The following is a 25,000-nucleotide window of genomic DNA, read 5'->3' on the forward strand; positions in this document are numbered from 1 at the left end:
CGGGACTGCCAAGTGCTGAAGCATGTAACATGTAAAAATAGTCTGTCCTTGGTTGCAACACACTACCGAGTTCCAAACTGCCTCTGGAAGCAATTTCAGCACAACTTTGCCGGGAGCTTCATGAAATGGGTTTCCATGGCCAAGCAGCCGCACACAACCAGTGGAAACGCGTTTTCTGGAGTGATGAATCACGCTTCACCATCTGGGAGTCCGACGGACAAATCTGGGTTTGGCGGATACCAGGAAAATGCTACCTGCCCCAATGCATCATGCCAATTGTAAAGTTTGGTGGAGGAAAAATGGTCTGGGCTGTTTTTATGGATTGGGCTAGGCCCCTTAGTTCCAGTGAAAGGAAATCTTAACGCTACAGCATATAATGACATTCTAGACTTCCAACTTTGTGGCAACAGTTTGGGGCAGGCCCTTTCCTGTTTCAGCATGACACTGCCCCTGTGCACTATTTTTGCCGTGCCTTAGACCACTGCGCCACTCATGATCCCGCACAAAGCGAGTTCCATACAGAAATGGTTTGTCGAGATCGGTGTGGAAGAACTTGACTGACCTGCACAGAGCTCTGAGCTCAACCCCATCGAACACAGTTGGGAGGAATTAGAACACCGACCGTGAGCCAGGCATAATCACCCAACATCAGTGCCTGACCTCACTAATACTCTTGTGGATGAATGGAAGCAAGTCCCCACAGCAATGTTCCAACGTCTAGTGTAAAACCTTCCCAGAAGAATGGAGTCTGTTATAGCAGCAAAGGGGGGACCAACTCCATATTAATGCCCATGATTTTAGAATGAGATGTTGTTCGAGCAACTGTCTACATATTCCTTTGGTCATGTAGTGTGGTTAGGTGAGACAACAACACATCACAATCGTATCATGTACATTTTCCCTCAACAAAGTATTTATCAGCAAAGTCACTGGTAGTGGTACTACTCTTTAGCAATAGTTTGATGTCCTCTCTTTATATTTATTTTAGCTAATATTTAAGTATATGTGGGTGTGTGTGTGGGTGTGGGTGGTTGTGGTTGTGTTTTTAGGTGGAACTCCATGAACTAGATGCTTGTGGCTTAAAGCAAAGCAACTATTTGATCATTATTAATGGCATTGTTTGTCATCATATAGTGCTTTGATAGGCTGGTCATGGCGCACATTAACTCTATCATCCCAGTCACCCTACAGACCCACTCCAATTTGCATACCGCCTCAATAGATATACAGACGATGCAATTTCAGTCATATCTGTTCTGCCCGCTAGGGACGTTTTCCTTTATGACATAATTTGTAATCAAGTTATGATTTAATTATGTGTGTGTAATTCTGTGTGATTAGTTAGGTATTTAGTAAATAAATAAACCCAATTTTGCATTGCTAATTCAACTTGTTAGCCAGGATTCGTGCAGATAACCAAGAATTTACAACTTTCAGATGAGACTGAATTAAGATGACGATTAATATTGACTGCTGTTGATGTGAAATATTACTAGGTCTTTAAGAGTTTATTCGGAAGATAACAGTTCTATAAATATTATTTCGTGGTGCCCGACTCTCCAGTTAATTACATTTACATGATTAGCTCAATCAGGTAATATTAATTACGGAGAAATTATTTTATAGAATAGCATGTCATATCACTTAATCCGACATAACCAAAGACACAACACTGCCCTCGTCACCAAACTTGGGTCCCTGGGACTGAACACCTCTCTCTGCAACTGGCTCCTGGAATTCCTGACGGGCCACCCTCAGGGGGTGAGGGTAGGTAACAACACATCCGCCACACTGACCCTTAGGACACGCTGCCAGGACAACAACCTCTCCCTCAACATCAGCAAGACCAAGGAGTTGTTCGTGCACTATAGGAAACATGGGGGGGGGGGGCACCCACATCAACAGGGCTGTAGTGGACAGGGTCAAAACATATTGTTTTGGATGGATGTGCTTTGTGGTCACGTGTTACTGTAACGGCAGATTTCCTCCACTTCATCTGAAGAGGAGGTGTAGCAGGGATCGGACCAAAAACGCAGTGTGGTAAGTGTCCATATCATTTATTATAAAACAAACAACACTTAGAACTACGAAACAATAAATGTGAACATGAATGAAAACCAAACCGAAACAGTCTTGTGTGGTGACAAACACAGACACGGAAACAAACACCCACAAACCAACAGTGAAACCCAGGCTACCTAAGTATGATTCTCAATCAGAGACAACTAACGACACCTGCCTCTGATTGAGAATCATACTAGGCCGAAACAGAAACCAAACATAGAAACACAAAACATAGACTGCCCACCAACTCACACCCTGACCATACTAAATAAAGACAAAACAAAGGAAATAAAGGTCAGAATGTGACAGTACCCCCCCCCCCCAAAGGTGCGGATGGGGAGGGACCTATGGGGAGGGTCTGGGTGGGCGTCTGTCCGCGGTGGCGGTTCTGGCGCGGGACGTGGACCCCACTTCACCAAAGTTCTGGTGCACCTCTTCGCCCGCCTCCGTGGCCTCTTTAAAGCAGAGACCCTCGCCACCGACCTTGGACTGGGAACCCTAGACATGGGTCCTGAATGGACGGGGGATTCCGGCAGCGCCGGACAGGCAAGAGACTCTGGCAGCGCTGGAGTGATGGGCGATTCTGTCATCGCCTGGCTGGCTGACGGCTCTGGCAGCTCCTGGCTGGCTGGCGGGAGACTCTGGCAGCTCCTGGCTGGCTGGCGGGAGACTCTGGCAGCTCCTGGCTGGCTGGCGGGAGACTCTGGCAGCTCCTGGCTGGCTGGCGGGAGACTCTGGCAGCTCCTGGCTGGCTGGCGGGAGACTCTGGCAGCTCCTGGCTGGCTGGCGGGAGACTCTGGCAGCGCTGGACAGGCGGGAGACCCTGTAGGCAGAAGACGGAGAGACAGCCTGGTGCGGGGGGCTGCCACCGGAGGGCTGGTGCATGGAGGTGGCACTGGATAGACCGGACCGTGCAGGCGCACTGGAGCTCTTGAGCACCGAGCCTGCCCAACCTTACCTGGTTGAATGCTCCCCGTAGCCTGACCAGTGCGGCGACATGGAATAGGCCGTACTGGGCTGTGCTGGCGAACCGGGGACACCATGCGTAAGGCTGGTGCCATGTACGCCGGCCCAAGGAGATGCACTGGAGACCAAATGCGTAGAGCCGGCTTCATGGCACCTGGCTCGATGCCCACTCTAGCCCAGCCGATACGAGGAGCTGGAATGTACCGCACCGGGCTATGCACTCGCACCGGGGACACCGTGCGCTCCACAGCATAACACGGTGCCTGCCCGGTCTCTCTCACTCTCCGGTAAGCACAGGAAGTTGGCACAGGTCTCCTACCTGGCTTCGCCACACTCCCTGTGTGCCCCCCAAGAAATTTTGGGGCTGCCTCTCAGGCTTCCTACCGCGCCGCCATGCTGACTCCATTCGCGGTATCCCTCCTCACACTGCTCCAGAGAATCCCAGTCGGGCTCCGGCACTCTCCCTGGGTCGACCGCCCACCTGTCTATCTCCTCCCAAGTAGTGACACAGTCCAGATCTCGCTCCCATGTCCAGAAATCCTGACATCGCTGCTCTGCCCATTACCATGCCGCTTGGTCCTTTTGTGGTGGGTGTTTCTGCAACGGCAGATTTCCTCCTCTTCGTCTGAAGAGGAGGTGTAGCAGGGATCGGACCAAAACGCAGCGTGGTAAGTGTCCATATCGTTTATTATAAAACATAAACTGAACACTAAGAACTACAAAACAATAAATGTGAACATGAACGAAAACCAAACCGAAACAGTCCTGTGTGATGACAGACACGGAAACAAACACCCACAAACCAACAGTGAAACCCAGTCTACCTAAGTATGATTCTCAATCAGAGACAACTAACGACACCTGCCTCTGATTAAGATCCATACTAGGCCGAAACAGAAACCAAACATAGAAACACAAAACATAGACTGCCCACCCCAACTCACGCCCTGACCATACTAAATAAAGACAAAACAAAGGAAATAAAGGTCAGAACGTGACAGTTATAATAATAACAATAATAATAATAATATGATATAAATACTCATATAATCCATATACTAATATAATATAAATACTCATACAATAAAAATACTAATATAATATAAATACTCATATAATATAAACACTCATATGATATATGATAAGAAGATATGACAATAATGTTTCCATTATTATCAAAATATGTATTTTAAATATAAAAAAGGATATAGAAAGAAGACTATAGTAGTAACTGTAAAATGGTATAGTTTTGTTGAAGTGACTCAATAAAAACAACTGTCCAACAGAGATGACATCAGCAGATGTCTATGGACCTTTATCTGTCATAACTTCCGCCCGAATTTAGTTCCTCTCCTTGTTCGGGCTACGTTCGGCGGTCGGCGTCGCCGGTCTTCTAGCCATCATTGATCCGTTGTTCATTTTCCATTTGTTTTGTCTTGTCTTCCCACACACCTGGTTTCAACTCCAACATTACATGTTGTGTATTTAACCCTCTGTTCCCCCCATGTCCTTGTCCGGAATTGTTTATTGTAAGTGCTTGTGCACGTTATTTCTGGTGTGTGACGGGTTTTGTACCCATTGTATTGATTGTTCTGTTTACGGTGATTTTTATTATTAAACTGCGCCGTTCTAACACAGTTTTTGCTCTCCTGCGCCTGACTTCTCTGCCGCCAGTACGCACCCCTTACAGAATTCCAGACCTCACTTATGGAGTCAACTGGGGCAGGTACTCCGGTACCATTATCACTGCAGTCTGCGCAAGGACGTCCATTGGGAGTTGGCCTGCAGAGATACCACCCTCACATTCGACCAGCTGGTGGACCTGTCCATCATAACCTGCTGGCTACCCGCGGACGTTCAGATCGGGGACTGTTGGTTCCCCCCCCCCCTCCCACCCGTACCCCCTCTCCGATACCCATGAGCTCCATGTCTGCTGTTCGTGACTGGTTGATCTATTGGGCCCACACGTCACCCTCCTTTGGTCATCCTGGGATCGGACGGACAGTGAGCTGTTTGAGCGTGAGGTACTGGTGGCCTACCTTGGCTAAGGACATGAGGGTTATGTTTCCTCCTGCTCGGTGTGCACCCAGTGCAAGGCTCCTAGGCACCTGCCCAGAGGGAAGCCACACCCCTTACCCGTTCCACAACGGCCTTGGCCGCACCTGTCGGTGGATTTTCTTACCAATCTTCCCCTCACAGGGTAACACCGCGATCCTGGTTGTTGTGGATCGGATCTCTAAGTCCTGTCATCTCCTCCCTCTGCCCATTCTCCCTACGGCCCTACAGACTGCGGAGGCCTTGTTTACGCACGTCTTCCGGCACTACGGGGTGCCTGAGGATATAGTGTCTGATCGAGGTCCCCAGTTCACGTCTAGGATCTGGAAAGCGTTCATGGAACGTCTGGGGGTCTCGATCAGCCTTACTTCGGGGCTTCACCCCGAGAGTAATGGGCAGGTGGAGAGAGTAAACCAGGATGTGGCCAGGTTTCTGCGGTCTTATTGCCGGGACCGGCCGGTGGAGTGGGCGGCGTTCGTGCCCTGGGCCGAGATAGCACAGAACTCGCTTCGCCACTCCTCCACTAACCTCTCTCCCTTCCAGTGCGTACTGGGGTACCAGCCGGTTCTGGCGCCTTGGCATCAAAGTCAGACCGAGCGGTTCAGGCGCATGGAGGAGACAAGGGAAGCTGCCCATGTTCACCTTCAGCGGGCCGTGCTGCGCCAAAAAGAGAACGCAGACCGTCACTGCAGTGAGGCCCCAGTGTTCGCACCGGGGGACCGGGACTGGCTCTCGACCCGAAACCTGCCCCTCCGCCTGCCCTGCCGGAAGCTGGGTCCGCAGTTTATGGGGCCATTTAAAGTCCTGAGGAGAGTGAACAAGGTTTGTTATAGGTTACAGCTTCCTCCCGATTACCATATTAACTCCTCGTTCCATGTGTCTCCCCAGGCCGGTGGTGGCTGGCCCGCTGCAGGAGTCTGAGGTGCGGGAGGTTCCTCCGCCCCTTTTGGACATCGAGGGGGCCCCAGCGTTCTCTGTTCGTTCCATACTGGATTCGAGGCATCGGGCGAGGGGCCTTCAGTATCTCGTGGAGTGGGAGGGGTACAGTCTGGAGGAAAGGTGCTGGGTTCCGTTCGAGGACGTGTTAGACCCTTCAATGCTTCAACAGTTCCACCGTCTTCGTCCGGCTCGCCCTGCACCTCGCCCTCCGGGTCGTCCCCGAGGCCGGTGTCGGCGCGCTGCTGGAGACGCGCGTCATGGGGGGGTACTGTCACGACTTCCACCGCAGTTGGTTCCTCTCCTCGTTCAGGCGGCATTCGGCGGTCGGCGTTGCCGGTCTTTTAGCCATCATTGATCCATTTTTCATTTTGTCTTGTTTTCCCACACAACTGGTTTCAATACCATCATTACATGTTGTGTATTTAACCCTCTGTTCCCCCCATGTCCTTGTCCGGAATTGTTTATTGTAAGTGCTTGTGCACGTTATTTCTGGTGTGTGACTAGTTTTGTATCCATTGTATTGATTGTTCTGTTTATAGTGATATTTATTATTAAACTGCGCCATTCTAACACAGTTTTCGCTCTCCTGCGCCTGACTTCTCTGCCGCCAGTACGCACCCCTTACATTATCAATGTGTGTGTGTGTTTGAGATCTGGCTCAGGTAGTAATAGAACCTGTAACTGTTTGATCAGTAGACCCTGTTGATTACAGGTATGTGTGTCAATCACCACCTTCCGGAGACACCTGAAACCTCACCTCTTCAAGGAATACCTAGGATAGGATAAAGTAATCCTTCTCACCCCCCCCCCTTAAATTATTTAGATGCACTATTGTAAAGTGGCTGTTCCACTGGATGTCAGAAGGTGAATTCACCAATTTGTAAGTCGCTCTGGATAAGAGCGTCTGCTAAATGACTTAAATGTAAATGTAATGTAATGTGTGTGAGTGGGAGACTGTAATGTCAGCTGCTCTGTTTGACCTCTTGACCCCCTTCTCTCAGCTCTATCAACATAAATGGGTGAAAGGTCTCTTCCAATGGAATTTTACCCAGTGTTCTAAACACTCAACGCAAACCAGATGTGTGTTCCCGGGCTGTACCTTATCCCTCCCTCTCCCCCCTTTTTCCCTTTTGTTCCCCTCTCCCCAAAATGTTCTGTTTCCCAGTGTGCCTCCCACATAACGGCTGAGACCAGGGTCTAGGCTGGAAGGATGACCTCTGTGCTGCTGCTGTCTCTGTGGGCTCTGGCTGGCTCTGTCTCTCTGCAGACTGCAGGTAAGCTCAGTTCAGACCTCTATCTCTCTCTCACACACATTGTCTATGACACTATGTAACTGTATGTGATTCCGAGACAGAGCTTGTCCCACCTAGACTGAGCTGGGCTTTGGTTTGGCCCTTGGATAGATCAGTAAATCAGATGATTATTTCAGATCATTTAAAAATCTAGAGCTTGCATTTGTTTTTCAATGAATGTACTGCATATTGAATATTTGTTCCTGTCTTTGTTGTATTGACATAGGCTGTGGTTTTGGTTGTGTGTTATGGTTGGGGCATGCTGATACACTCAAGACTACAAAGTTATTGAATGCATTTGAAGTTTTTTTGGGTTGTGTTTTGTACAAAGCATGCAAAACACACTAATCTCTCAGAGGTTAGCAGTCGTTGGGTGGTATGATATTTACTGTATGCCTCTGTAACCTTCTCACTCATCCTTATTCACGAATAACTCACGATTTTTAGCGATCATGGTAGCATCCACATTAATGTAATAGTGTTCAGAAACCTATTCTATTCGTATTAACAGTAAACGTTGCTCCAAAATGACACAATACATCATTTGGCATTCATTTCTATTATGCTCAACATAATCCAAAACACAACCAAAACAAATGCAGGTTTGTAGAGTCATAAGCTTGAAGTAGTCATTGCGTGCTAGGAATATGAGACACAATACTAAACTAAATGTAACACACTGTAAGTGAATTTCCCCACGTATACAGGAGTAATAAAGGCCCAGTTCACCAATTTTGTTTTTCTTTTTTAAATGTATATTTTTCAGGGGGTGCTGCAGCACCCTCAGCACCCCTGCTTGCGGCTATGGTAGGGCAGTGTACTGCAGCACCCTCAGCACCCCTGCTTGCGGCTATGGTAGGGCAGTGTACTGCAGCTGTATGAGAGACAATGTCTGTGTATGTGTGTTTGCACAGTTGTGTGTATGTAGTATGTGTGTGTGTCCCTGTGTCCACCTGTGTGTACAGTATATGAATATATGTCATTAATTGGTCATACATGTGCAGCTGTCAGCATGAGAGAACATGAGTTGGGGGACCCCTCTTTCTCTGTTCCAGATGTGCTGTACATTAAGGGTGTGTCTCTCTCTCTCTCTGTGTCTGTGTGTGCGTGCTGGGCTTACAGTCCATGCTGTATTGCGGATATGAATTAATGATGTGTTTGATGTTAAACACATGGAAGAACAATACAATGGATTCCTAGGAAGAGATGAAATCACAGAACTCCAATTTTTTTTTATTTAACTAGGCAAGTCAGTTAAGAACAAATTCTTATTTACAAACCTGGACAATGCCGCCCAATCACGGCCGGATGTGATGCAGCCTGGATTCGAAACAGGTGACTCCTCTTGCACTGAGATGTAGTGTCTTAGACCACTGCACCACTCAGGAGCCCAAAATATTTGCACATAATTTTTTATTTATTCTTCAAGCTCTGTTAAGTTGGTTGTTGATCATTGCTAAACAGCCATTTTCAATCCGATTTATGTCAACATTCTAACTATGCCCCTCAGGGACATTCTATGTCATCTTGGTAAGCAACTCCAGTGTATATTTGGCCTTGTATTTGGGGTTATTGTCTTGGTGAAAGGTGAATTTGTATCCTAGTGTCTGTTGGAAAGCAGACTGAAACAGGTTTTCCTCTAGGATTTTGCCTGTGCTTAGCTCTATTCCATTTCTTTTTTTATCCTAAACAACTCGCTAGTCCTTGCCAAAGACAAGTATACCCACAAGATGCAGCCACCACCATGCTTGAAAATATGAAGAGTGGTACTAAGTGATGTGTTGTGTTAGATTTGTCCCAAACAAAATGCTTTGTATTCAGGAAATTCCAATTGTTTTGCAGTTTTACTTTAGTGCCTTATTGCAAACAGGATGTATTTTGGGAATATTTTTATTCTGTACATGGCACGTTTCAGGTAAGACCCAGATGCAGACAGTGTTGAAGTAACACAAGTTTATTACTAGGACAGGGGCATGCAAAACGACAGGTCAAGGGCAGGCAGAGGTCAGTAATCCAGATAGGGTGCAAAAGGCCCAGAACGGTAGGCAGGCTCAGGGTCAGGGCAGGCAGAATGGTCAAAACCAGGAAAAACTAGAAAACAGGAACTAGAACAGACAGGAGCAAGTGTAAAAATGCTGGTAGGTTTCACGAAACAAAACGAACTGGCAACAGATAAACAGAGAACACAGGTATAAAACACTTGGGGGTGGAGACAAGCACAAAGACAGGTGAAACAGATCAGGGTGTGACAGTACATGCTTGCTTATTTTCGCTCTGTCATTTAGGTTACTATTATGGAGTAACTACAATGTTGTTGATCCATCCTCAGTTTTCTCCTATCACAGCCATTTAACTCTGTAACTGTTTTAAAGTTACCATTGGCCTAATCGTGAAATCCCTGAGCGGTTTCCTTCCTCTCTGCCAACTGAGTTAGGAAGGACGCCTGTATCTTTATAGTGACTGGGTGTATTTGATACACCATCCAACTTGTAATTTATAACTTCACCATGTTCAAAGGGATATTCAGTGTCTGCTTTTTTTAATACCCATATACCAATAGGTGCCCTTCTTTCTGAGGCATTGGAAAACCTCCCTGATCTTTTTTGTTGAATCTGTGTTTCAAATTCACTGCTCAACTGAGGGACCTTACAGATAATTGTATGTGTGGGGTACAGAGATGGAGTAGTCATTCAAAAATAAATATGTTATTAAACACTATTATCGCACACAGAGTTAGTCCATCCAACTTATTATGTGACTTGTTAAGCAAATGTTTATTCCTGAAGTATTTTAGGCTTGCCATAGCAAAGGGGTTGAATACTTGATTCAAGACATTTCAGATTTACATTTTTTATTAATTTGTAACAATTTCTAAAAACATAATTCCACTTTGACATTATGTGTGACAGAAAACCTCAAGTAATTTTAAATTCAGGCTGTAACACAACAAAATGTGGAAAAAGTCAAGGGATGTGAAAACCTTCTGAAGGCCCTGTACATAATTCAACTGGGGGTCCACCTAGGTAATGCATGCTGTCTGTAAAAAAATATAATATATACAGTACCAGTCAAAAGTTTGGATACACCTACTCATTCAAGGGTTTTTCTTTATTTTTACTATTTTCTACATTGTAGAATAATAGTGAAGACATCAAAACTATGAAATAACACATGGAATCATGTACAAGCCAAATACGTGTTAAACAAATCCAAATATATTTTATATTTGATATTCTTCAAAGAGGCCAACCTTTTCCTTGATGTCCGCTTTGCCAACTCTTGGCATTCTATCAACCAGCTTCACCTGGAATGCTTTTCCAACTGAAGGAGTTCCCACATGAGCACTTGTTGACTGCTTTTCCTTCACTCTGCAGTCCAACTCATTCCAAACCATCTCAATTTGGTTGGGGTTGGGGGATTGTGGAGGCCAGGTCATCTGATGCAGCACTCCATCACTCTCTCCCTTATATACCTGGAGGTGTGTTTTGGGTCATTGTCCTGTTGAAAAACAAATGATAGTCCCACTAAGTGCAAACCAGATGGGGTGGCATATTGCTGTAGAAAGCAGTGGTAGTCATGCTGGTTAAGTGTGCTTTGAATTCTAAATAAATCACAGATAGTGTCTCCAGCAAAGGACCCCCACACCATCACACCTCCTCCTCCATGATTCATGGTGGGAAATACACATGCAGAGATCATTCATTCACCTACCCTGCATCTCACAAAAGACATGACATTTGGAACCAAAAAATCAGACCAAAGGACATATTTCCACCGATCTAATTGCCTGTGTTTCTTGGCCCAAGCAAGTCTCTTCTTCTTATTGGTGTCCTTTGGTATAGGTTTCTTTGCAGCAATTCGACAATGAAGGCCTGACTTATGCAGTCTCCTCTGGGCAGTTGATGTTGAGATGTGTCTGTTACTTGAACTCTGTGAAGCATTTATTTGGGCTGCAACTTCTGATGCTGGTAACTCTAATGAACTTATCCTCTGCAGCAGAGGTAACTCTGGGTCTTCCTTTCCTGTGGCGGTCCTCATGAGAGACAGTTTCATCATAGAGCTTGATGGTTTTTGCAACTGCACTGGAAGAAACTTTCAAAGTTCTTGACATTTTTCGTATTGACTGATCTTCATGTCTCAAAGTAATGATGGACTGTCATTTTTCTTTGCTTATTTGAGCTGTTCTAATAAGGTCTTGGTCTTTTACCAAATTGAGCCATCTTCTGTTTACCCCCTGTCATGACGTTAGCCTCTTTGGGTATAAGCCCCATCCCCCTCTCCCTGCCTCCCCTTTGCCTCCTTCAACTAGGTTGCTGTGGTCAGAGAGACGTCGTAAATTCCTGAGGATCTCCTCATGGACACACAGTATAAGAGGCAGAGTACATTTTCATAGAGGACAAAGGAATTCCTTCCATCTCACAGAACTTGAGGTACGAACAAATTTCATGTTCCTGAGAAAGTATAAAAGATTGGTGAAGAATCCAGCTACGAACTGGTCCATTTGGTACAACTTGGGGAAGCTCATGGGAAACGGTGTGGCCACATTACCATAACGCTGTTTATATAATAGCCTCAGATACAAGGTTTACATCTAATTGTTGTATAAGATGAATGAGTAGGTATGATACTGTTTGTATAATTGTGTAATATGATTTTGGACTGTTTAATTAATGAAGAAAAATACAATTCCCTTTTAATTTGAACTAAATCAGAGGACCGCTCCTGACCCCAGTGAGGGTCAGGCCTCCTGGGAGAGCCCTTTTTCGGCCCTTCCGAACAAAACCCCCACTCGGGTTTTCGATCAGCAGACCGAGCTTATCTCAAGTACGAGATGGCTAAAGGTTGCAGACCATGTTTTTCTCCATTAGGGGAGACAAAGGTTGTAGACCATTGCTGAATCTTTTAACCATACCACGTGGTTAAACTCTTAGACTATCGATACCGACAGAATAAGAACAAGTCTTTGATATTAATTACTAGTCTGCAGCTAGGAATTCGGTATCATTGAATGCGAAGAACGACAACTGCCGAAATATCCATTCTATAACGAAACAAATTAATAGCACTTTGAACTATCCACTATAACCACGACAGAGAGAGAGAGTGAGAGAGAGGGAGAGAGACGGACAATTCTACAAAATAAACAAACTTTTCACCAGCGATCAAAACGACACACTGAGCATAAATATATATATTGATTGTAATTGTTCCCGAATGAGTGAGTGTTCATGTGCAAAGGATTATCATTTCAATTGTTATAATTATCACTCTGTAGTGACTTCTAAGTCAACCCCACTTCCCCTTTTGTCTGACAAGCCGCCATGCCGGTTCAGCCCACTAGGGCACATTCTCCTACCATTTCATGTAACCACATTTACCTTGTTTGTTTGTTTGTTTATGCATTTCTGTGAATTACTTAGTTAGTAATAAATAAATAATTTAAGACAATTGATGTATGGATGACTCACAGTGAAGAATGGGTTCGTGCAGATAACCAACAATTTACAACGTTTGAAATGAGACTAACGTGAGGTAAAGTAAATCATTCATTCATTCGAAGACTAATTGATCAGATAAAATATCTGAAAAGTTATTTTAGGAAATTATAACTTTGTAATCTGAATATTTTTCCTTGGTGCCCCAACTTCCTAGTAATTACGGTTACATGATTAATCAGTCTAATCGCGTAATACTAATTACAGAGAATCTTTGATAAAAACTATCAGTCTTCAGTTAATGATAGTAAAGACACAACACACCACTACATTGTCACAACACAACTGATTGGCTCAAACATATTAAGAAGGAAATAAATTCCAAAAATGTACTTTTAAAACAAGGCTTAATTGAAATTTATTCCAGGTGACTACCTTATCTTATGAAGCTGGTTGCGAGAATGCCAAGAGTGTGTAAAGCTGTCATAAAGGGAAAGGGTGGCTACTTTGAAGAATATATATTTTGATTTGTTAAAAAATACATTTACTACATCATTCCATATGTGTTATTTCATAGTTTTGATGTCTTCACTATTATTCTACAATGTAGAAAATAGTAAAAATAAAGAAAAACCCTGGAATGAGTAGGTGTCCAAACTTTTGACTGGTACTGTATATGTGGTCTCTCGGTGTTTTTATGAATATTGCTAGCAACAACAGAATAAAGGAATTTTGAATTACATATCAACAGTAGAAAATAGCATCTAATGATGCCAACTTTATTTCTCAACTCCTAATATAAAGACAATTACACTTATTGGAGCCAATTAAGAAAGTAAGCTTTCTTGACTTGTCTTGGACATACATTTTTCCCAACACAGGGTGGCCGGTTTACCTGGGAGGGGGTCCCTGGGTGGCCGGTTTACCTGGGGGTGGGTCCCTGGGTGTCCGGTTTACCTGGCAGGGGGTCACTGGGTGGACGGTTTACCTGGGAGGGGGTCCCTGGGTGGACGGTTTACCTGGGAGGGGGTCCCTGGGTGGACGGTTTACCTGGGAGTGGGTCCCTGAGTGTCCGGTTTACCTGGGAGGGCGTCCCTGGGTGGACGGTTTACCTGGGAGGGCGTCCCTGGGTGGACGGTTTACCTGGGAGGGCGTCCCTGGGTGGACGGTTTACCTGGGAGTGGGTCCCTGGGTGGACGGTTTACCTGGGAGGGCGTCCCTGTGTGGACGGTTTACCTGGGAGGGCGTCCCTGGGTGGACGGTTTACCTGGGAGGGCGTCCCTGGGTGGACGGTTTACCTGGGAGGGCGTCCCTGGGTGGACGGTTTACCTGGGAGTGGGTCCCTGGGTGGACGGTTTACCTGGGAGGGCGTCCCTGAGTGGACGGTTTACCTGGGAGTGGGTCCCTGGGTGTCCGGTTTACCTGGCAGGGGGTCACTGGGTGGACGGTTTACCTGAGAGTGGGTCCCTGGGTGGACGGTTTACCTGGGAGGGCGTCCCTGGGTGTCCGGTTTACCTGGGAGGGCGTCCCTGGGTGGACGGTTTACCTGGGAGTGGGTCCCTGGGTGTCCGGTTTACCTGGCAGGGGGTCCCTGGGTGGACGGTTTACCTGGCAGGGGGTCCCTGGGTGGACGGTTTACCTGGGAGGGCGTCCCTGGGTGGACGGTTTACCTGGGAGTGGGTCCCTGGGTGTCCGGTTTACCTGGGAGGGGGTCCCTGGGTGGACGGTTTATGTGGGAGGGGGTCCCTGGGTGGACGGTTTACGTGGGAGGGGGTCCCTGGGTGGACGGTTTACCTGGGAGGGGGTCCCTGGGTGTCCGGTTTACCTGGGAGGGGGTCCCTGGTTGGACGGTTTACGTGGGAGGGCGTCCCTGGGTGGACGGTTTACGTGGGAGGGTGTCCCTGGGTGGACGGTTTACCTGGGAGGGGGTCCCTGGGTGGACGGTTTACCTGGGAGGGCGTCCCTGGGTGGACGGTTTATGTGGGAGGGGGTCCCTTGGTGGACGGTTTACGTGGGAGGGGGGTTGAAGACCTCTGACATAATATAACAATATATGCCATTTAGTAGACACTTATATCCAAAGTGACTTACAGTCATGCAGACATAAAAAACGTTTTCTCATTTGGGTGGTCCCGGATATCAAACCCACCATGCTTACGTTGCATTCACCATGCTCTACCAACTGAGCTAGAAGGCCACATCTCTCCACCTCTGTCTCTCTCCTAGTCCAGGCATATGATGCGTGTCCAGAGAGGCTGCTGGGTAACGAGCGGAGAAGGACGTGTCCAAAACCCTGTACACAGGACAAGGACTGTGGCAACAAGCGCCAGTGTCTGTGTGACGGCCAGTGTGGCCTCAGCTGTGTGGCTCCAGGTACGTGTGTGTGTTCTGTTTTGTCAGTGTGTCTTCAGCTGTGTGGCTCCAGGTACATGTGTGTGTGTGTTCTTTGTTTGTCAGTTGGACCTCAGCTGTGTGGCTCCAGGTTCACGTGTATGTTTTGGTTTGTCAGTTGGACCTCAGCTGTGTGGCTCCAGGTACGTGTTTGTGTTCTGGTTTGTCAGTTGGACCTCAGCTGTGTGGCTCCAGGTACGTGTTTGTGTTCTGGTTTGTCAGTTGGACGTCAGCTGTGTGGCTCCAGGTACGTGTTTGTGTTCTTGTTTGTCAGTTGGGCCTTAGCTGCGGGGGTTAATTTAAATCATTGCACATGTTCATGTGTGTTCCAAATGAGGAAATGAGGGCACTCAACATGGCTTTACATCATCATCATCTGCCCAGAAACACACTAAGCCCATTCTAAACTGTTCTTGATTATCTGATCTTTCCTCGTTAAACTCTCCACTCCTCCATCTCTTCCTCTCTTTCTTCCCCAGGTCGTACTTGTCCCTGGCCCCTTCCCTCAGGGAACAGCTTTGTTGCTTCCCTCCTCTCTCCCACTCCCTCTTTCTCTGCCCTCCTCGAGGTGCGTTGTGACACAGGCTACATGTTGCCCAATGGCTTGGATGCAGCCATCCGTCGTTGCCAAGGCGACCGACAATGGAGCGGTGATGATCCCAACTGCACAGGTGGGTACAAGAACAGAGCAAAGAGGCAGAATGTTCTGGATGCAATTTAGACAACATTATCTCTGCTCATTAGAAGGACCCTGGAAATAGGGAAGGGGAAGGGGTACCAAGTTAGTTACATAACGGAATTAATTCAACTGAAATGTGTCTTCCGCATTTAACCCAACCACTCTGAATCAGAGAGGTGCGGGGGACTCCCTTACTTGACGTCCATGTTGTTGGGGGATTATCTGCCTTGCTCAAGGGAGTTACTGTCTCAACGCTCTTAACCGCTAGGCTACCTGCCGCCCCCAAAGAATGGAATGGAATGCACATACTGTAGATTGCACAGTGAATGGAATAGAACATATTTCGCTCCCTCTGTTCTATTCAGTCCATTTCTATGTGTTACATCATATTCTATTCTATTAATCTTTTATCTCAGAAGCAGTTTTTCACTCTTACAAAAAAGGGTTCAAAAGGGGTTCTTCAGGGTTCTTCACCCTTTGAGGTTCTAGGTGTCTGTGTGTGAGTCAAATCAAATCAAATCAAAGTTTATTTGGCACGTGCACCGAATACAATACCTTACAGTGAAATGCTTACTTACAGAATCCAACCAATAGTGATGAGAAAAAAAAGTGTGTGTGTGTGTGTGTGTGTGTGTGTGTACCTCAGGAATGAGGGCCTCTGTGATGGTGTTATTTTGTTGGCAGTGTGTCTGTTTGCATAGACTGAGACATTGTGTAACCAGGGCCCATTCTCTAAATTGCCTTAGCAACGGGACGATCAGCTGTTGATACTAGGACTGCAGTCCAGAGAGAGGCAGGGCTTGATTAGTTCACAGTGTCTGTGCCAGATAGGGTGAAAGAACATGTTCTCGTCTTCATCTCCTCCTGGCTGGGTTCTTTTAACCTTTATTTAACTGTTGTGTGTTTCAGTGTGTGAGTCAAGTGTGTATTTTAAGAGTATGAAGGTCTGCATGCATTTGCGTCCTCTGTGCACTATTGTGTGTGTGTGTGTGTGTACTTACAGTGTCATATGTTCGTGTTTGTGTGTGTATGTGTGTGTGTGTGTGTGTGTGTGTGTGTGTGTGTGTGTGTGTGTGTAATTATAGTGTGATATGTTTATGTTTGTGTGTGTGTGTGTACTTATAGTGTTATATGTTTGTGTGTATGTGTGTGTACTTATAGTGTGATATGTTTGTGTGTGTGTGTATACTTACAGTGTTATATGTTTGTGTTTGTGTGTATACTTACAGTGTTATATGTTTGTGTTTGTGTGTATACTTACAGTGTTATATGTTTGTGTTTGTGAATGTGTGTGTGTGTGTGTGTGTGTGTGTGTGTGTGTGTGTGTGTGTGTGTGTGTGTGTGTGTGTGTGTGTGTGTGTGTGTGTGTGTGTGTGTGTATGTCCATGTCCCAATCTCACAGAGCTCCTTCTCAGAGACAGGCAGTAGGTTGGCTGGGTGTCTTCCTGTGTGTATTCTGTACATTTGTGTATTCGAGCTGTGCTTCATCGTGCTTATTGAGAGGCAGTGGGCGGTAGATCACTGTCAGAGTGTCAAATAGCTGTGTGTATGTGTGTGAGTTTAAGAGAGAGAGAGAGAGACAGAGAGTGGGGGGGGGGAGAGAGGGGGGAGAGAGAGAGAGAGAAGGGAGAGGGAGAGACAGAGAGAGAGAGGGGAGAGAGAGGGGGGGGGAGAGAGGGAGGGGGGGCGAGAGAAAGGAAGAGATTTTGTGTATACATTGAATGTGTGTGGGAGGTGGATCACAGATAGTGTCAAAGAGCTGTTTGTATGTGTGTGTGTGTGTGTGTGTGTGTGTGTGTGTGTGTGTGTGTGTGTGTGTGTGTGTGTGTGTGTGTGTGTGTGTGTGTGTGTGTGCGTGCGTGCGTGCGTGTGTGTGTGTGATGTGTGTGGGCGACGGATCACAGTCAGAGAGCTCTCTTGCTCATGCAGCTCTGGGCCATGCTGTTCCCTCTTCTCCTCTCCTCTCTCCTCTCTCATACTTTCTTGCTCTCATCCTATTCTCCTCTCATCCTTTTCCATCTGAGAGGCCCCTGATAAGGTCTCTCCCCTCAGAGAGAGCCAAGGACAAGTAAGCAGCTCTGGGCTATTTAGTGTGTTTGTTTGGTGAAGCAGAACTGGGCTGTAGAGAGAGGTGTGCAGTGTGTGTGTGTGTGTGTGTGTGTGTGTGTGTGTGTGTGTGTGTGTGTGTGTGTGTGTGTGTGTGTGTGTGTGTGTGTGTGTGTGTGTGTGTGTGTGTGTGTGTGTGTGTGTGTGTGTGTGTGTGTGTGTGTGTGTGTGTGTGTGTGTGTGTGTGCATGTGCACATATGTGGTGGACTTGACCAGGAAAGAGGTGCACAGCTTTGACCACCTGGTCATCTATGGATATCTCTCTGCTTTCACTATCACTCCTTTAAGACAGAGCTACCTGTCAGCCAACAGTAGTTTCACACTGGGCCCTGGCTGTGTGGGAGGCAGGCAGGGAGGGAGGCTGGAGAGCACACAGAGAGAGGAGGGCCACAGTTAGAACACTGAACCAACCCAGCTCCAGGCACTCACACTCACTCCCCATACAGCCACACACTCAACTCACTCACCCCGCCCATACAGAATGTATATTGCTACGTATAGGATTAGATATATTTCAAAAACACTCAGTGAACTGACTCCTTTTGATGTTGCTCATGTGTGTCTATGGGAGAGTTTTACACAGAAGAGAGCCTCTCGCTACCTGCTGTCGTTACTCTGCATATCACACTACCCATCGAACATCCCTCCCTATAAATCTGAGGTCACTTCAACACCCCTACAAAGAGCCTTATTTATATTTCCATGAACGAGAGGCTCTCATACTTCCAGGAATGAGCCATCCATGTGGTTACACAACTAATGCAGCATCTCTCTCTTTCTATATTTCTCTTTCTCAGTCTCTCTCTCTCTCTCTGTCAATCTCTCTCTCTCTCTCTCTCTCTGTCAATCTCTCTCTCTATCTATCTATCTCTCTCTCTCTCTCTCTCTCTGTCAATATCTCAATTCAATTAAATTCAAGGGCTTTATTGGCATGGGAAACGTGTTAACATTGCCAAAGCAAGTAAGGTAGATAATATATAAAGTGAATATATAAAGTGAAATAAACAATAAAAATTAACAGTAAACATCACACATACAGAAGTTTCAAAACAATAAAGACATTACAAATGTCATATTATATATATATACAGTGTTTTAACAATGTACAAATGGTAAAGGACACAAGATAAAATAAATAAGCATAGATATGGGTTGTATTTACAATGGTGTGTGTTCTTCACTGGTTGCCCTTTTCTCGTGGCAACAGGTCACAAATCTTGCTGCTCTGATGGCACACTGTGGAATTTTACCCAGTAGATATGGGAGTTTTTCAAAATTGGATTTGTTTTCGAATTCTTTGTGGATCTGTGTAATCTGAGGGAAATATGTCTCTCTAATATGGTCATACATTGGGCAGGAGGTTAGGAAGTGCAGCTCAGTTTCCACCTCATTTTGTGGGCAGTGAGCACATAGCCTGTCTTCTCTTCAGAGCCATGTCTGCCAACGGCGGCCTTTCTCAATAGCAAGGCTATGCTCACTGAGTCTGTACATAGTCAAAGCTTTCCTTAATTTTGGGTCAGTCACAGTGGTCAGGTATTCTGCCGCTGTGTACTCTCTGTGTAGGGCCAAATAGCATTCTAGTTTGCTCTGTTTTTTTGTTAATTCTTTCCAATGTGTCAAGTAATTATCTTTTTGTTTTCTCATGATTTGGTTGGGTCTAATTGTGCTGCTGTCCTGGGGCTTTGTAGGGTGTGTTTGTGTTTGTGAACAGAGCCCCAGGACCAGATTGCTTAGGGTTACTCTTCTCCTGGTTCATCTCTCTGTAGGTGATGGCTTTGTTGTGGAAGGTTTGGGAATCGCTTCCTTTTAGGTGGTTATAGAATTTAACGGCTCTTTTCTGGATTTTGATAATTAGTGGGTATCGGCCTAATTCTGCTCTGCATGCATTATTTGGTGTTCTACGTTGTACACGGAGGATATTTTTGCAGAATTCTGCGTGCAGAGTCTCAATTTGGTGTTTGTCCCATTTTGTGAAGTCTTGGTTGGTGAGGGGACCCCAGACCTGACAACCATAAAGGGCAATGGGCTCTATGACTGATTCAAGTATTTTTTAGCCAAATCCTAATTGGTATGTTGAAATTTATGTTCCTTTTGATGGCATAGAATGCCCTTCTTGCCTTGTCTCTCAGATCGTTCACAGCTTTGTGGAAGTTACCTGTGGCGCTGATGTTTAGGCCAAGGTATGTATAGTTTTTTGTGTGCTCTAGGGCAACAGTGTCTAGATGGAATTTGTATTTGTGGTCCTGGTGACTGGACCTTTTTTGGAACACCATTATTTTGGTCTTACTGAGATTTACTGTCAGGGCCCAGGTCTGACAGAATCTGTGCATAAGATCTAGGTGCTGCTGTAGGCCCTCACTGGTTGGTGACAGAAGTACCAGATCATCAGCAAACAGCAGATATTTGACTTCGGATTCCAGTAGGGTAAGGCCGGGTGCTGCAGACTTTTCTAGTGCCCGCGCCAATTCGTTGATATATATGTTGAAGAGGGTGGGGCTTAAGCTGCATCCCTGTCTAACCCCACGACCCTGTGTGAAGAAATTTGTGTGTTTTTTGCCAATTTTAACCACACACTTGTTGTTTGTGTACATGGATTTTATGATGTCGTATGTTTTACCCCCAACACCACTTTCCATCAGTTTGTATAGCAGACCCTCATGCCAAATTGAGTCAAAGGCTTTTATGAAATCAACAAAGCATGAGAAGACTTTGCCTTTGTTTTGGTTTGTTTGGTTGTCAATTAGGGTGTGCGGGGTGAATACATGGTCTGTTGTACGGTAATTTGGTAAAAAGCCAATTTGACATTTACTCAGTACATTGTTTTCATTGAGGAAGTGTACGAGTCTGCTGTTAATGATAATGCAGAGGATTTTCCCAAGGTTACTGTTGACGCATATTCCACGGTAGTTATTGGGGTCAAATTTGTCTCCATTTTTGTGGATTGGCGTGATCAGTCCTTGGTTCCAAATATTGGGGAAGATGCCAGAGCTAAGGATGATGTTAAAGAGTTTTAGTGTAGCCAATTGGAATTTATTGTCTGTATATTTGATCATTTCATTGAGGATACCATCAACACCACAGGCCTTTTTTGGTTGGAGGGTTTTTATTTTGTCCTGTAACTCATTCAATGTAATTGGAGAATCCAGTGGGTTCTGGTAGTCTTTAATAGTTGATTCTAAGATCTGTATTTGATCATGTATATGTTTTTGCTCTTTATTCTTTGTTATAGAGCCAAACAGATTGGAGAAGTGGTTTACCCATACATCTCCATTTTGGATAGATAATTCTTCGTGTTGTTGTTTGTTTAGTGTTTTCCAATTTTCCCAGAAGTGGTTAGAGTCTATGGATTCTTCAATTACATTGAGCTGATTTCTGACATGCTGTTCCTTCTTTTTCCGTAGTGTATTTCTGTATTGTTTTAGTGATTCACCATAGTGAAGGCGTAGACTCAGGTTTTCCGGGTCTCTATGTTTTTGGTTGGACAGGTTTCTCAATTTCTTTCTTAGATTTTTGCATTCTTCATCAAACCATTTGTCATTGTTGTTAATTTTCTTCGGTTTTCTATTTGAGATTTTTAGATTTGATAGGGAAGCTGAGATGTCAAATATACTGTTAAGATTTTCTACTGCCAAGTTTACACCTTCACTATTACAGTGGAACGTTTTACCCAGGAAATTGTCTAAAAGGGATTGAATTTGTTGTTGCCTAATTGTTTTTTGGTAGGTTTCCAAACTGCATTCCTTCCATCTATAGCAATCTATAGCATTTCTTAATGTTACACAGTTCCTTTGGCTTTGATGCCTCATGATTGAGTATTGCTCTGTTTAAGTAGACTGTGATTTTGCAGTGGTCTGATAGGGGTGTCAGTGGGCTGACTGTGAACGATCTCTCTCTGTCAATCTCTCTCTCTCTCTGTCAATCTCTCTCTCTCTCTCTCTCTCTGTCAATCTCTCTCTGTCAATCTTTCTCTCTCTCTCTCTCTCTCTCTCTCTCTCTCTCTCTCTGTCAATCTCTCTCTCTCCCTCTCTCTGTCTCTCTCTCTCTCTCTTTCCCTCTCTCTCTGTCAATCTCTCTCTCTCTCAATCTCTCTCTCTCTCTCTGTCACTCTCTCTGTCACTCTGTCATTCTCTCTCTCTCTCTCTCTCTCTCTCTCTCTCTCTCTCTCTCTGCAGCAGTATGCATGCTTATCAGCTAGGTATCATAATCTATTTTCAGATTCCTGTTTTCACAAAGGATATTCAGTTTCCTGACTCATAGCTACGACAACCTGCAACACCTATAACCTACAAACGTTAAAGGGACATGTGAGGTGTTGACCGCTATGTATGCTGAAGAGGAGACCCCCCATTCCACTTCTCCCTGTCTGCTGTGTCATCTCGCACCTATAGTGCATTCAGAAAGTCTGCATATCCTCTCAAGCTCTGTCAGGTTGGATGGGGAGCGTTGCTGCACAGCTATTTTCAGGTCTCTCCAGAGATGTTCGATTGTGTTAAATTCCGGGCTCTGGCCGGGCCACTCAAGGACATTCCGTCACTTGTCCCGAAGCCACTCCTGCGTTGTCTTGGCTGTGTGCTTAGGGTTGTTGTCCTGTTAGAAGGTGAACCTTCGCCCCAGTCTGAGGTCCTGAGAGCTCCAGAGCAGGTTTTCATCAAGGATCTCGCTGTACTTTGCTCCGTTCATCTTTGCCTCGATCCTGACTAGTCTCTCAGTCCCTGCCGCTGAAACACATCCCCATAGCATGATGCTGCCACATTCATGCTTCACCGTAGGGTTGGTGCCAGGTTTCCTCCAGATGTGACGCTTGGCATTCAGGCCAAAGAGTTCAATCTTGGTTTCATCAGATCAGAGAAAATCTTGTTTCTCATGGCCGTGGAGTATTTAGGTGCCTTTTGGCAAACTCCAAGCGTGCTGTCATGTGCCTTTTACTGAGGAGTGGCTCCTGTCTGGCCACTCTATCATAAATGCCTGATTGGTGGAATGCTGCAGAGATGGTTGTCCTTCTGGAAGGTCCTCCCATCTCCACAGAGGAACTCTGGAGCTCTGTTAGTGTGGCCCTCGGGTTCTTGGTCACCTCCCTGACCATGGCCCTTCTCCCCCCTATTGTTCAGTTTGGCTTGGCAGCCAGCTCTCGGAAGTGTTTTGGTGGTTCCAAACTTCTTCCACCATTGGGTTCTTGAGGACCTTCAATTCCTTTGACCTCATGGCTTGGTTTTTGCTCTGACATGCACTGTCAACTGTGGGACCTTATATAGACAGTTGCGTGCCTTTCCAAATCATGTCTAATCAATTGAATTTACCACAGGTGGCCTCCAATCAATTTGTAGAAACATCTCAAGGATGATCAATGGAAACAGGATGCACCTGAGCTAAATTTCGAGCCTCATAGCAAATGATTTGAATACTTATGTAAATAAGGTATTTCTGTTTTTTATTTGTAATAAAATAGCTAAAATGTCTAAAAACCTGTTTTCAATTTGTCATTATGGGGTATTGTGTGTAGATTGATGTGGATAAAAAAAAACATTTTAAAATAAAACTAACGTAACAAAATGTAGAGAAAGTCAAGGCAACTCAGTACTTTCTGAATGCACTCCAGCTGTTAACTTTCTCTCAATACCGTTATTCACATTAGCTAAACACTGCTCTGTGTGTGTGTCTGTCTGTGTGTATTTGCGTGTTGTGTTCCTGTATTTTCTATGAACCCTACTTTGCATATTAGTTACATGCTGATATGTGTGTCTTTCAACAATGTGTGTGTGTTTCTGTATGTGTGTAGGCTATGAATGGTATTATGCTCAACAGCACATAGGCACCACCAGTGGATGACATACAGGGCCTTCAGAAAGTTTTCACACCCCTTGACTTTTTCCACATTTTGTTGTGTTACAAAGCGCGATTAAAATAGATTTAATAGATTTTTTTTTCTCAACAATCTACACAAAATATTCTGTAATGTCTCAGTGGAAGAAACATGTTTTTTTTATTAATGAAAAAGATGCTATTTTGATTAGAGAAGTATATTTGAACCCACATGTTAGATCACCTTTGGCAGCGATTATAGCTGTGAGCCTTTCTGGATGAGTCTAAGAGCTTAGCAAACCTTGATTGTACAATATTTGCCCATTATTCTTTTTTAAATTCTTCAAGCATTGTCAAGTTCATTGTTGATCATTGCTAGACATTTTCAAGACGATTTAAGTCAAAACTGTAACTAGGTCACTTAGTAACATTCAAACTCCAATGTCCTTGCATTTTAGTTTATTGTCCTGCTGAAAGGGGATTTGTCTCCCAGTATCTGTTGGAAAGCAGACTGAAACAGGTTCTCTTTATACATTGCCTGTGTAACGGCTGTTGGAAGGAGAGGACCAAGTTGCAGTGGTTCATGTTCATACTTTGATTTGAACTGAACACTGAAATAACAAAGAGAACGAACAAAACCAAAACAGTTCTGTCTGGTGCAGACACAAAAACAGAAAACAACTACCTTACAAAACACAGGTGGGAAAAGGCTACCTAAGTATGGTTCTCTATCAGAGACAACGATAGACAGCTGCCTCTGATTGAGAACCACACCCGGCCAAACACAGAGAAATAGAAAACATAGAACACAAAACATAGAATGCCCATCCCAACTCACACCCTGAAACCAAAATAGAGATAAAAAGGATCTCTAAGGTCAGGGTGTGACAGCCTGTGCCTAGCTCTATTCATTTTCTTTATATTCAAAAAGACCTCCCTAGTCTTTGCTGATGACAAGTATACCCACAACATGATGCAGCCATCACTATGCTTGAAAATAGGAAGACTGGTGCTCAGTGATGTGTTGTGTTGGATTTCCCCCAAACATATAATACAGCATTAATTCAGCGCCTTATTGCAAACAGAGTGCATGTTTGGAATATTTTAATTCTGTACAGACTTCCTTTGTTTCATTCCGTCATTTAGATTAGTATTGTGGAGTAACTGCAATGTTGTGGTTCCATCCTCAGTTTTCTCCTATCACAGCCATTAAACTATAACAGTATCATGACACAAGGCGAGACCCATATGCAGACAGAGAAGGCAGATGGTT

At 45.2% G+C, this 25,000-nt stretch overlaps 1 protein-coding gene across 1 annotated transcript in view; it reads left to right on the forward strand.

Annotated features, from left to right (window-relative positions):
• The first annotated feature begins 7,174 nt into the window (after nt 1-7,174).
• ntd5 (ntl-dependent gene 5) overlaps nt 7,175-25,000 on the forward strand; it is a 22,152-nt gene continuing 4,326 nt past the window's right edge. The window contains exons 1-3 of the mRNA XM_064961755.1: nt 7,175-7,298; nt 14,978-15,124; nt 15,622-15,813. Coding sequence (XP_064817827.1) covers nt 7,235-7,298; nt 14,978-15,124; nt 15,622-15,813 — 403 coding nt within the window. The 5' untranslated portion in view covers nt 7,175-7,234. The remainder of the gene's footprint in view (nt 7,299-14,977; nt 15,125-15,621; nt 15,814-25,000) is intronic.

The sequence above is a fragment of the Oncorhynchus masou genome, unplaced genomic scaffold (assembly GCF_036934945.1).
Source record: "Oncorhynchus masou masou isolate Uvic2021 unplaced genomic scaffold, UVic_Omas_1.1 unplaced_scaffold_4303, whole genome shotgun sequence".
Classification (NCBI taxonomy): Eukaryota; Metazoa; Chordata; class Actinopteri; order Salmoniformes; family Salmonidae; genus Oncorhynchus; species Oncorhynchus masou.